This window comes from Chiloscyllium plagiosum, chromosome 1 (assembly GCF_004010195.1).
Source record: "Chiloscyllium plagiosum isolate BGI_BamShark_2017 chromosome 1, ASM401019v2, whole genome shotgun sequence".
Classification (NCBI taxonomy): domain Eukaryota; kingdom Metazoa; phylum Chordata; class Chondrichthyes; order Orectolobiformes; family Hemiscylliidae; genus Chiloscyllium; species Chiloscyllium plagiosum.
In genome coordinates this window covers 154,495,528-154,508,612 of record NC_057710.1, presented here as the reverse complement: position 1 = coordinate 154,508,612, position 13,085 = coordinate 154,495,528, and the positions used below count along the sequence as shown (strand labels likewise).

General features: G+C 39.6%; 1 protein-coding gene across 4 annotated transcripts in view; it reads left to right on the top strand.

Annotated features, from left to right (window-relative positions):
- The first annotated feature begins 9,876 nt into the window (after positions 1–9,876).
- The window catches only part of fbxw7 (F-box and WD repeat domain containing 7), a 165,005-nt gene continuing 161,796 nt past the window's right edge, over positions 9,877–13,085 (top strand). For 2 of the 4 annotated variants that reach the window (XM_043699792.1, XM_043699787.1), the window contains exon 1: positions 9,877–10,134. In XM_043699792.1, the coding sequence (XP_043555727.1) occupies positions 10,030–10,134 (105 nt within the window). In that variant the 5' untranslated portion in view covers positions 9,877–10,029. The remainder of the gene's footprint in view (positions 10,135–13,085) is intronic. The other 2 variants (XM_043699807.1, XM_043699801.1) reach the window with 2 other exon arrangements.

Here is a 13,085-nt window from a genome sequence, read left to right as displayed (position 1 = left end):
CACTCTCTCTCTCTCACACACACTCACTCTCTCTCTCTCTCTCTCTCTCTACCCTGTTCTGCGCTACTTCCTGTACTGAGAAAGTGAAGGATTAAGTCAGGTGAAAGTGAATGACACAGCTGTTATTGCTACTGCAGACGGTAGAAAGATGATTAGATGTTCCAAGAAATCGAGGAGGCAGCCTAGGGGATGTTGGGGGTAGCAGCGAATGAGGAAAAATGTTTCAGGCAACACTTAGTCGTTGCCTTTCTAAGTGGTAGATGCAGGAAATGTGAGGTAGCTGAGAGACCCTGATGCAGTCCAACGCCATTGACTTTTTTTGTAAACTTTTGGCTATTCCTCTGTACCATGGAAACTGAATTGACCCGGTTTAAACAGGCTTCGAGGATTGGTGGTGCCACCACCTCCTCTTCTGGTCCTGCAGGAAGACTACTCCTTTCCTTTCACCACCTTGTCAACTCAGACCTCCAGGTCCATGTCAGAGAATCTCTGTACCATCATCTACTTCTCTGACATGTTCCAATTCTGTGTCAACGAGCAAGGCGGCTTTGGAGTGCCAGTGTTTATCAAGGTGCACAGCGGCCCCTTTTAAAGATTGCGGAAATAGATGGGATGCTAGTCTTCCAACAGATATCTGCTGAGTGATAAGTTATTCCAGGAATAGCATGCAATAAAATGGGGCTGGAATTGGACCTCGTGGATACTATTTGGGCAGGATCGGTAATAAATGAGATGAGCTTAGAAAGATATGATGTGACTCCTCACTAGGCCTCGCTACAAGTTAACCTCCAAAAGTCTTGACACTGTTCAGACTTAACTTGGGATCTTAATCTTTCTTTTTGTTTGGCTATTTTCTGACATGGAGTCACTAAGCAAAAGTGCAGTGAAGCCTATGCTTGAGATTGAGGTGTTGACAGCCCTGGGGAGTTGAAAGGTTGTCAAGCCAGATGCTAGTGGAAGGACCGCAGAAGTTCTCATTTTGGCAGATAGCAGAAATACTTGAGAATCAAAGTGAAGTTTTGAGAACTATGGCAGATCGTTTGAGCCCAAGTGAAGTGAAAGAACCCACAAAATCATGTAGAGGGGATCTTTTGGATGGAATTAAAAGTAGGACAAGGTGTGTACTCCTGTGACCTTTGGATGTAATGTATAATGGTATTTAGTTATTTGTACTTGCCTTATTCAATTCTTGTACAGTAAAAACATTTTTGTTCAAATGTGAAGTAATGGGTACTTTTTTCTGCTAATAACCAGGAAACCGCATTTCTTTTTCAAAATGATATGTCTCCCTCAAGCCGGTAACAAGTTGAACATAATTGAAGGTGGACAAATCACCAGAGCTAGGCTATTCAAGGAAGCAAGGGAAGAAATAGCAAAGACTCTGACCACAATTTTCCAATTCCCTCTGGCAGCGCATCTCGTGCCAGAGGGTTAAAGAACAGCTAATATGCGACCATTCTTTAAAAATGAAGGCATGGATAGACAGAGTAAATACAAGCCAGTCAGTCTAACCTCTGAGGTTGGAAAATTATTGAAAAAGTTGAGGGCCAAATATATCATAATTTAGGAAAAGGATTAATCAGTCAGCATGTAGGAGCAAATTACTGCAGATGCTGAAACAACAAATGCTGGAGATCACAGCAGGCCAGGCAGCATCCATAGACTAAAAGCAAGCTAACCTTTTGAGTCTAGATGACTGTTCATCAGAGCTGATGTCCATTTACAGTTACGCAGAATAAAGGTTTTCAATCACTTTTCAATCTGTGGCTTTGATTTAACTGCTGCTTTTCAATATAGGCTTTTGGTCAGTTTGATAACATGCAGATTATTTTTCTGAGTAACTGACATATGTAGTCAGCACTGTACCTGTCTGTTTTAAAAAAATTCTCAAGGTCAAGGACCAGGCTTGCAGGAAAGTAGTCTGACACAGAACAAACAGCCAAGAGGCGAGTCTGCTAGAATATAAGTGTTTTATTCCCCGCAGCGTCGCCACAACCAGGTCTCGTACTTACAACGGGTCTGGTTTATACTCACTCTACGTGTTACCGGAACTGGGAGCCGTCAGTTCTCGTAGAGCGGTTGCCAACAACCCACGCTCGGCGGTTAAACGCAACCCCGGAGCAGACTCTACCGAACTGGAGACTTTTCCAGCTGATATACTCTTTTCGAGATCTAAACATTCATGTGAACAGCAGAGCAAGGCTGAAAAACACATTCCATTCTGGTCACATACAGATAAGAAGATTCACACGGGAAGGTGTGTAATAAGATTCACACGGGACTAAGCGACACCTTCCATTTTCGGTTAGATTCACACATGTATTGGGACACAATTTTAACCCTTTCACCACACTGTCAAACCATTTTATAATAAGTAGTAATAATTTCTCCTAAGAGCCCATGGTGTTGGAAGGAGTACATTATTATGGATAGAAAATTGCCTAATAGAAGACAGACTTGCGATTAAAAAGGACATTTTCAGGATGGCAACCTGTGTAAGCAAAAGTAGTCTATTCAGCCCATCGAGTCTGGTCCACTATTCAGTGAGGTTGTGGCTGATCTGACCCTCAAGTACACTGTCATGACTTTTCTTCTTGAGCCTTGATTCCTTTACTGACTAAAAATGTCTGTCTAAGTTTTGAATGTACTCAACAACCCAGCATCTACAGCTTTCTGCAGTAAAGAGTTCCACAGATTCATCCCCCTCTTAGAGAATAAATTCTTCCTCTTCTCTGTCTTAATCTCAGAAGTGGCTGCCCATTTATGTCCTAAGGCCCAGACTCTCAAAGAGGGAAACAACCTCCAATCAGAAAAAGAGCCCTACACTACCACCCTATGTCTCCTACCTTCAAGCCAATTTTCTCTCCAAATGACTAATTCTCCCTGTATTCCACGTGTTCTAACCTTGCTAACCACAGTCTACCATGTGCAACCTTGTCAAATGTCTTGCTAACAATATCCATCACTCGGCCTTCATCAGTGTTCTTAGTCACTTCTTTAAAAAAACTCAATACAAGTTAGTGAAAGAGGATTTCCCACGACAAAGCCAAGTTGAACATCCCTAATCATATACATGTAGATCCTGTCTCTCAGAATCCCATCCAAAGACTTACCCAATGCTGATAATTGCTAGCAGCCTTGTATGTAAACGGTCACAAACGATCAGCTTAAAGCAGTTGTGTCCCTGTAAAACAGCAGAAAACAGTCTAAAATTTGATGCTGTTGTAATTTGAATTTCGTTTGCACCACCTCTTTTATTTTCAAAGGGAGTTTCCATAATATAGTAGAATCTCGAATGAATTAAAACCTGTATCCTTTTATGATCTATATGTGAGCTTGCATTACTGTCTTTAACAATTGACTTCAATTGTAGTGTATGTGATACACTCAGTGTTGAGGGAGCTAGGTTACATATACTGCTATTCCTTTCACAAGTTAGGCAGCAAAGCCTAACGGTTGGAAAGATTATTTATACATTGATAATGCAAAGGCATTTAATTTAAAACATTATTCAGTGTGTTCACAATAGCATGAATTTATATCACATCTTTAATATTAAAACACAACTCCTTCCATGATGCTTCAGACGTTTATTAGCACAAAAATGGATGCAGAGTCACACTAGGAGAAATGACCAAAAGCTTGGTCAGAAAAGTGGCTATAATGAGAGCTTTAAGAACAAGGGGTTAAGAGCATGGAGCCTAGACAGCCAATGATGGAACAGATGAAATGGGAGATACGCAAGAGTCCAGAGTGCTTGAGGGTTATAGGACATTGTAGAGAGTTTAAGATTGGGAGGGGTATGGATTTGTTGAGGATGAAAATTTTGAAGTATAGGTATTGAAAAACCAAAATTGAATATAGGCAGGCAAGACCTGATGTAGGACAGACTGTGGGCAGTTGAGTTTTGGCTGGTCTAAAGTTTACAGTTGGTAGAGGAAGACTGTGGACCATACCAGAGCAGAGCCAGGCTCAGACAAAAAGAGTGGTTTTAGTGGGGTTTATGGTATCAAAATTGGAGGTAAAGGTTTGTTTCCTTCAAAGTTTGTGCGAAGATTTGTAGCTCGGGTGCTCGTTGTTGTGGTTCTGTTCGCCGAGCTGCAAGTTTTTGTTGCAAATGTTTTGTCCCCTGGCTAGGCGACATCATCAGTGCTTGGGAGCCTCCTGCGAAGCGCTTCTTTGATGTTTCCTCCGGTGTTTATAGTGGTGTTTCCTCCGGTGTTTGTTTCCTTGATTCCTTTGTGGGTGTCACTGGCTTGCCAGGAATTGTTCTGGAAAAGCACAGCAGGTCAGGCTGCATCTGAGGAGCAGAAAAGTCGATGTTTCGGGCAGGAGCCCTTCAAGAAGAGAATCACCATTTCTGGCAGGAGCCTCTCATTCCTGATGAAGGGCTCCTGCGCGAAACGTCAATTTTTCTGCTCCTCAGATGCTGCCTGACCTGCTGTCCTCTTCCAGCACCACTCTAATTTTGACTCTAATCTCCAGCATCTGCAGTCCTCACTTTTGCCAGGAATTGTTGCCTATTCCTAATTACCCTTGAATTGAGGGGCTCATGAGGCCATTTCTGAGAGTGGTTTAGAGTCAACCATTTCCTGCAGATTTAGCAGAGGCCAGACTTGGCAAAGATGGTAGGTTTCCTTCTTTATAGGACATTAATGAACCAGGTGGGTTTAAAAAAAAAGATTGTTCCATGCTCACCATTACGGAAGCTCGGTTTATATTCTGTAAACTATAATTTATTATTCATTAATTGAATTCAAATTCCACCATCCAATACAATCTCCACAAATGAAGAAAAGATTGAACAAAACAGTAGCTGCAGAAAGTGTTGTGAACAGAAGGCCAAAGTCTAGACTGCAGTTTTAAATTATAAGTTAAAAATTTGTAACTGATTATGGCAAGAAGTACGGTTGGATGGAAGGAAGATATAGGGTCAGATGTGATACAAAGTAGTCAAGATGACTTTTGATGCCACTGAAGAGGCAAAGGGATAGCTGTGAATAGGGTTTGGGCCCCATGCCTACATTTGGTTAAAGTGAATCGATGTTTTGGGCAAAAACCCTTCATCAGGAATGATGGATTCCTGATGAAGGGTTTTTGCCGGAAATGTCGATTTTCCTGCTCCTCGGATGCTGCCTGACCTACTGTGATTTTCCAGAACCACTCTATTCTAAACTCTGGTTTTCAGCATCTGCAGTCCTCACTTCTAAGTTGGTTAAAGTCATTTTTAAATTCAGTAAATTAATTTTGACATTAAACTGAAACAATCAACTTTCATTTCACCAATACTTCAATGCATCCTCAGTGCTGTCATAGGGTGTCAACCGTTTGAGATTATTCTGGAGAGATTGAAAGTTTAAATATCATTTATTTGAAAGTGAAGACACAACCCACAAACAATATCATGACAGAAAGCAGATTTGACATTTCTTGATATTTGCTTACTTTAAATATGCATTAAGTACTTAAGAATCAATAAATAGGTATGTAATTCTTGAGGCAACACTCAAACAGCTGAGTAGCCATTGAACAACTGCAGAAATTACTAACAGGTGGGTCAAACCAATACAGATTTGAAAGTCAAATTCCATTGAAACCTTGGACACACTCACTCCCCTCAAGGCAAATGTGGATTGGTGAAGCAGTTGAGGAATGTTAAATAAAAGCTGGCAACTGTTTAACTCCTTACGCACTACTTCTGGTACATAGTTATTGTGGGATAAAAAGGATGAAATTGCAAGGGAAAATGGCGTGGAGATATTGGGAGTGGAGAAGGAGTGGACTAAGATGTCCCAGAGGGAATAGTCATTGCAGTAGGCTGACAAGGGAGGGGGAATATGTACCTAGCAGTGGGATCCTGCTGGAGGTGATGGAAATGACAGCTAATGATCCTTTGGATGTGGTTGCTGGTGGGGTGCTAAATGAGAACCAGAGGACCCTATTGCTTTTGTGAGAGGGAAGAGAAGGGTGAGGACAGAAGTGCAGGAGCTGGTTCAGATCCCAGCAGGAGAGTGGGAAAATGCAAGTGAAATTGAAGAAGGTTTCCAATTTCGAATAAGAGAGGGAAGCAGCATCAATGATGTCTGCAATATACTGGAGAAACAGTTGTGAAGAAGGACCAAGTAGGACTGGACAAGGAATGTATCCCACAAAGAGATGGATATAACTGGGGCCAATGGCAACACTTTGATCTAAGAAAGTGGGAGGAGTTAAAAGGAAAGTTGTCCTCCATGAGGATGAGCTTATCCAGGCAGAGGGCAGTCATGGTGATTGGATACAATTCAGGTCCTTTGTTTCTTCCTAAAAAAAAAACTAAGAGTTTCTCCCTTTAAAAAAAGTGGTCTTGAGACCATCCTGATGGAGAATGGATGTGTAAAAGGATTGCATGTCTGTGGTGAAGAGGAGGCGGCTGGAACCCATGAATTGGAAATTCTGAAACTGATGTAAAGCATCAGAAGAATCGTGGATTAAAGTAGGAAAGAACTGAATGTCAGTAGTGTCCTCCAGATCTCACTTACCACCCAGCAACATCTACATCCAGAGGAATTAAGGGCTACGGGGAGAATGCGGGTAAGTGGAGTTGAAATGCCCATCAGCCATTCGATGGGCCGAATGGCCTTATTTCCGTTCCTATGTCTTATGATCTTATGGTCTTATCGTTAGCCACCATGTCTGCAAACTCAAGTAGGATGCCAGCACCAGACACACATTCTCATCCCCTCTCTTGTGAGCTTTCTGCAGGGATGGTTCCCTGGGACACCTTGGTTCACTCCTCCTCCACTCCCAACCCCTCCTTGCACTCACCTGTCACCTTCCTGTGCAGTTGCAGAAGGTGTAATACCTATCTGTTTACTTTCTCCCTTCTCACTACTCAAGGCCCCAGACATACCACCTATATGAAGCAGCAATTTATCTGCACTTCAACTCAACTCGTCTACTATATTCAGTGCTCACAATGTAATTTCCTCTACACCGGGTAGATGAAACACAGGCTGGGTAACCACTTTGCAGAACACACCTATGTTCTATCTGCAAAATTGACCGAGCTCCCTGTTGCCTGTTACTCAATACACAGGCAAATGGGACTAAATTGATTCAGGATATCTGGTTGGCATGGACATGTTGGACCAAAGGGTTTGTTCCCATGCTGTACATGCTATGGCACTAGTACAACCATGTTCCCTGGCCAACATCACCATCTCAAGCTTGCTGCAGTGCTCCAGCAAAACTCAGTGCGTGCTGGAAGAACAGCATCTCACTTTCCACTTGGGAATACTGGAGCCTTCAGGACTTGATATCGAGTTGATTAATTTTAGGGCCTGAGCAGCTTCTACCATGTCCTTATCCTAACCCACACTCAGGAATGGTCATCACTTGTGCTGCTACCACAACCAATCCACTGTCAGCTACTAATGATCCCAATTAGCAGCTATTGAGTCTCCCAGGCTGACCATTATCCATCCTTTTCATCTCTCTCTCTCTCTTCACAGCACTCCATTTGTCTTGCATACAGGACAAGCAGGAATCGATCCATAATGCATGCAGGTTTCCTTTTATGAAATTGGGTTGCTTTGCATGCAGGTTCAAAGCCACTGCCCTATAGCAAGATCCTGTTGCTGTTATTTGTAATACTTCCAGACCTTTGAGTAGGGAAGCCATATCAAAAACTTTTCAAATTATTAGGTTCAGTCAGTTAGGGGAGAAATGTTATTGAATTCCTGAAGATTATTCCAAAGGCTTCATCTGAATTGTTTGCATGTTTCTTGGCGCAATTGAAATTTTTTTGGCCACGAGCTTCCTATGTTAGAAATTCAGAAATTTGATTTTCTAAGCTGTAGCAAAATTTGCTCTAATGCAGAGACTTTTGTTAGATGGGTCTGCTGATGAGGATATTTACACTCCATTGGAAACAAAATGTTAGCCAACACTTCAGACTTATCTTGATGTACCATTTCATTTTGTGTGTGCATTTGCTCTTTCAGTTTAGCAGTGCATGCTTCCACTTTAAGCATTTTTCTTAGGTTCTGAGTTGTTTTCTAAACATGTGTATAAGGTATAATATGGTTTAACAGTAAAGCTTTCAGTCATCACTTGTGATATAAAGGGAGTTAGTGTTAATTAATTAGTGTTATATGTCACAAGTCCCATATACTGTAAGGCTAATGGTGCTGGCTGAACAAGGAATGCTGATCAAGTACAAGAACAACTCGTTACAGTGGAGCAAGGACTGCCAAAGGATCTTTTTTTATGGCTACCTGGGAGATGGAACATGAGCCTATACCTCATGACTTAAAGACAATAATGTTGAAAATTAAAGAAAGATGATATTTAATACCTCCCCATGATTTGGAAGATGGGATATTTAGCTGACATCTTCAACATCAAGGAAAATTGAGATCAGTTGGAGAGCACCAGTTTCTGTCCTATCTGAAATCACTGGGAAGTACGTTGTTAGTATGGGATACTGAGTTGGAGAAGTAAATATCTATTGAAGTGGGAGGCCTGGGAATTGCAGAGATGTTCAGCACCCGGTATTCATTGAGTTACAATCAAGAGAGGAAAGGTGAATGTCTTCCCTCTTTTCTCATTCTTGTTTGACCACAACTGGCCTTTTCAAAAAGAAAATTGTGTATGCCAAATCAAAGATTGTTTAACTATTTGTACTGTGACTGCAAAAGATGCAGACTGGTTTCCTTGAGTTTTACTATACTTAAACTGGAACTAGAGTAAAATAATAAAAATGTTCCTACTTTCCCTCTCACATGCACATGCATACGCACACATTAGAGTAAGCCCTTTTAAGTCCAGAAATAATTAAAGTCCTCATAGATTGTTGATTTGGCTGGATCCAGAGTGAGCTTCGAGTCTGTCTAGTTTCAGTGTCAAGGTGGTTTAAAGATATTAAAGGGTTATTTCTGTTCTGGAGAGAGCTGTTATTACACTGAATTCTTGAAAATCTCTCTGCAGCACATGGATAGTCAAAAACAGCAGATAGGGCTCAAATGTAGTTACACAACAATTTTTACACAAAATGTAAACCGCAAGACTTGGTTCTGGGGAGGAGGAAAAGTTATTTGTATTCTGCTTCAGTTACGCCAATAATACTGGAAGAGGTCAGCTTCAAACTTGAGTCCACTGTGAAATTTGCTAAATTAATTAGCTTGTAGAGGACACATGAATTTGGCAGTTGTAACTGCGATAGTACTAAACGTCTCCCTCTCGCACCCTGAAACAAATAATGCAAATCATGATCAGTTGTACAGTTGACTGCTGTGCTTTAAAATTTTACAATTATTAGCTGTATTTGTGGCAACTGTAAACAGATTGCTGATTTTAAAGAAAAGTTGTCCTTTCAAATTATTTAAAATTAAATGTGCAGGAAATGACTTCTGCTTTGTCCTTCAAAAATATATTTGTCTTTAGTCTCTAATCATGTGTTCGTGATACATGTGTTTTGTGAGCTTTTAATTTCGTAAATTTCATTGCTATTGAAAAAGCTAGGCAAAAAGAATTCTGTGGCATGGTGTTTGGTTCCTGGGTGAACCCCAGCAGGCTTTAGTTTGGGCAGTCATATGCTGATATCACATTTCAGCAGGAATTTAAAACACAACCAGAGAGGGTACATTCCTTGGCTAGTCAACCCAGCTTCTCCAAAATACACTAGAAGGGTGACCCTTGTGGATGGCATGTTTAAAGCTGTATCAGCTGCAGGATTGGCAGTCGTTTGCAGTGATGTCAGCTACAGAAGTAGTTTATAGTCATACTGGCCTGTGTTTGGCCGTGCTGCGAGAATTTGAACTTCAAAGCTTATTGACTAGGGAGTGGATTGAACTTTGTAGTAGTTGAGAGAAGATCTTGAGAAAGGCAGCAAATCCTTGGGATCCTCCTATTCCATGTACAGTGTTTATTATATTTTAAAAATCATGACATGTAAAGTAGGATTTCATTGCATTATCAAGTAAAAAAAAATCTTGGTAATTTTTAAAGAAAAATGACCATTTCAGCTATGGTTCGGTCTTTGCTGTCTTGATGAGTGAGAAAGAACCTTTATCGCACCATAAGGTGCTCAGTATGTTTAACATGAACATCGCTATCAACATCATCACCCAAGGCCTTCCCTGTTGTCGTAGACGGGTGAGTGAAGTGTTGAGATGCTATGAAAATGCTTCTGCTTTCATTCAGTAATGACTTCAGGATAGTATGTTGTTCCAATTTGTAACGAGCATGTTAGCTTAACAATTATGCTTTTTGAAGATGGAGGGTAAACTTAAAAGTCATGTTTAGATTCTGTAATTGTTAGGGTATTAATTAAGCTGAGTTTTTGCTTAATGGATACATACTCTGTATAGTAGTGCCTAGTAATATGTTCTCCAGAATTAAATTCCACATTCAGTATTGCTGACAATTAACTGTACATTTGCAATTGTAATAGTGCAATCAATGTTACAGAATTAAGAACCTGAAGGAGTGTGCAATTCCAGTGCAAATTCAAAAGGTTGTCAACGCAATATGAAGATATAAACCAATTTCTGACCCAAGGTTCATCAAGATAGCCTCTGGCAAAATTTTATTTATCCCTCTAAACTAATTGCTGGTACGAACTACCCATTGTATTTGCAACTATTGAAAAGTCATGTAAAAGCACTTCAACTTTCCAGTTGATCCTATAATGATGTGTGTGTAGGGGAGGTTTTCAAACTATCCTGCATTTTTGTTTGTGCCCAATGTTATCAGTCACAAAATCTAACATATATTGCTGTAACGGACATGAACACATTTGGGACTGTTTCCTAATGTATCTCTTTTGTATGGTGAAAACTTGTATATAAAATGTGAGTATGGAATACAGTATTTTCATGGGCATTTTCTTTGTAGACTTCCTAGCTTAACCAAAGTCACTCTGAAGGCAGAGGTTATTTTATATATGTATCTCTCGGGAAAGAGCTGCAGTCCAAAATGATTGATAAAGAAGTCTTGGTGTATTTATTAATGATTTGAATCCTGTTTCAGGTAGTTGTACTTATAGTTACTTATACTGGGCGTTAGATTAAATAGAATTAATATTTGTATCATACGACTGTTATGTATTTTGTCCTTTTTACTTCAAGTATTTGCTGACAACTGAACTGGAACTTGCAGGACTTTGTAATGGGAATGAGAGATGAGTGTCGTTTAAAGTTCTTGTCTGACTTTAACTTGCAAAAAAAAATTCACATTCAGTCTTTTATATATATAAAATCTGATTGCATCAACAATAATATACTTAAATTTGTTACGAGTGCTCATGAACAATCAATCTGTTTTTAACTTATATTCTTATAGCAACATGTGAGAACATGCGCTTACATTTAATAAAATTAGTATGGAATTGGAGGCAACAATCTAATGCATTCGGGTTCATAGAGTTTTTCATTATATATATATATATATATATATAGTTCTCGACAAACTTGAGCTGTTGCTGCAATTTTAAAATGCACTACCGAAGCATATCGACTACACAGCCATCTGCAGTCACTTTACTGATATTCTCTTCTATTAATAACCTGCATTAGGAGATTAAAAGTATCCCACGATACATATAGCAGCTGACAGAAATAGTTGCGGTTTTTGCATATCTTTGGAGAACACTGGGATGATACTGAAATTGCAGTGAGCCTCATTGTTTATTAAAAGAGACAATATGTGTTATTCCATCTATATCCAAAATTTAAGACAATTTTAAAAAAAAATTAGGTCTTTGACTTGGCTCATTAAGTTTACGTTGGGAATTAGAGGTTCAGAAGCCTATAAGAAATGTCACATGCAGCTCAATGATTAATTTGAAAACCTTTATTCATCACAATTATTTTGTTTAATTTGGTTCAGAAAATGCTTTCATTTACAATTCTTAGCATTGGTATCATAATCTTTGGAGCAATAATTTTCCACTTAGTTGACCAGAAAATAGTTTGTCACTCCTTACTTACATAATTCAATATGCAGCATGCTTTAAACCTAAACATCTAGCTTTATTGTTTATAGATCTGTTCAAAATACAAAATGTTCATTGATCTGATTTGGTGCTGCTAAAGTACTTAATATTTATTTATGACCAATTCTACCTCAGCTGATATTCTGAATGGTCCATGGGACAAAAATGTATTCAACATGCCATACCATACATAGTTATGTCTTGTGTGTGAAAATATAAATAGTTATAATACATTCAAAAAGGATTTTAGATCAAAGCTGACATCTGCAAAACAGTGTCAGTATGGAATTTTCACCCTGACCTTGGCATTTGAAATCTGGTTTATGGTTGAGAGAAAAAATATAAAAATTTGTCTTAATCAATGCAGCTAACATTACAGCCTTGCATTTCCTGTCATGCTTAGCCTCTTCTGTACTAATTTTCTGCCTTTGTAAGGGGTTTACTTGGAATTTAGGCTCCCAGAGTAAGTATTAAAAAGTAGACTTTTCAGTGGTTTGCAAATAGCCAATCTAGACATCCTTATTTTTCACTACCACTGAGACTTGTTACAACCAAATCCAATATAAGATTGACTCAACTGTCTTCAGAAATTGCTACAGATTTTTTGGATATTGAACATAGGGGAAAGTGCTTCAAAATTTGATCTGGAATGTTTGTTGGATAAACTAAAACAAGAGGTTGTGACTTAACACGAGTAACAATACCATGTTGGCTTAGGTATCATAGAATCCCTAGAGTGTGTAGGTAGATCATTCGTTGAAACTTTATTGCTGGAACAGCACAGCAGGTCAGGCAGCTGCCTGACCTGCTGTGCTGTTCCAGCAATAAAGTTTCAACTTTGATCTCCAGCATCTGCAGACCTCACTTTCTCCAGGTAGATCATTCAGCCCATCGAATCCACACCAACCCCCTGAAGAGGTACTTCCTGTAACCCTCCATATCCCTTGGTTAATCCTACCTAACCTACATACCCATGGATGCTATGGGCAATTTAACATGGTCAATTCACCTAATGTGCACATCTTTGGACTGTGGGAGAAAAACAGATTAAATCCATGTTTGTTTTGAATGTGTTCCTATTTCAATCTATGGAGACGAATGTATCTTGTGA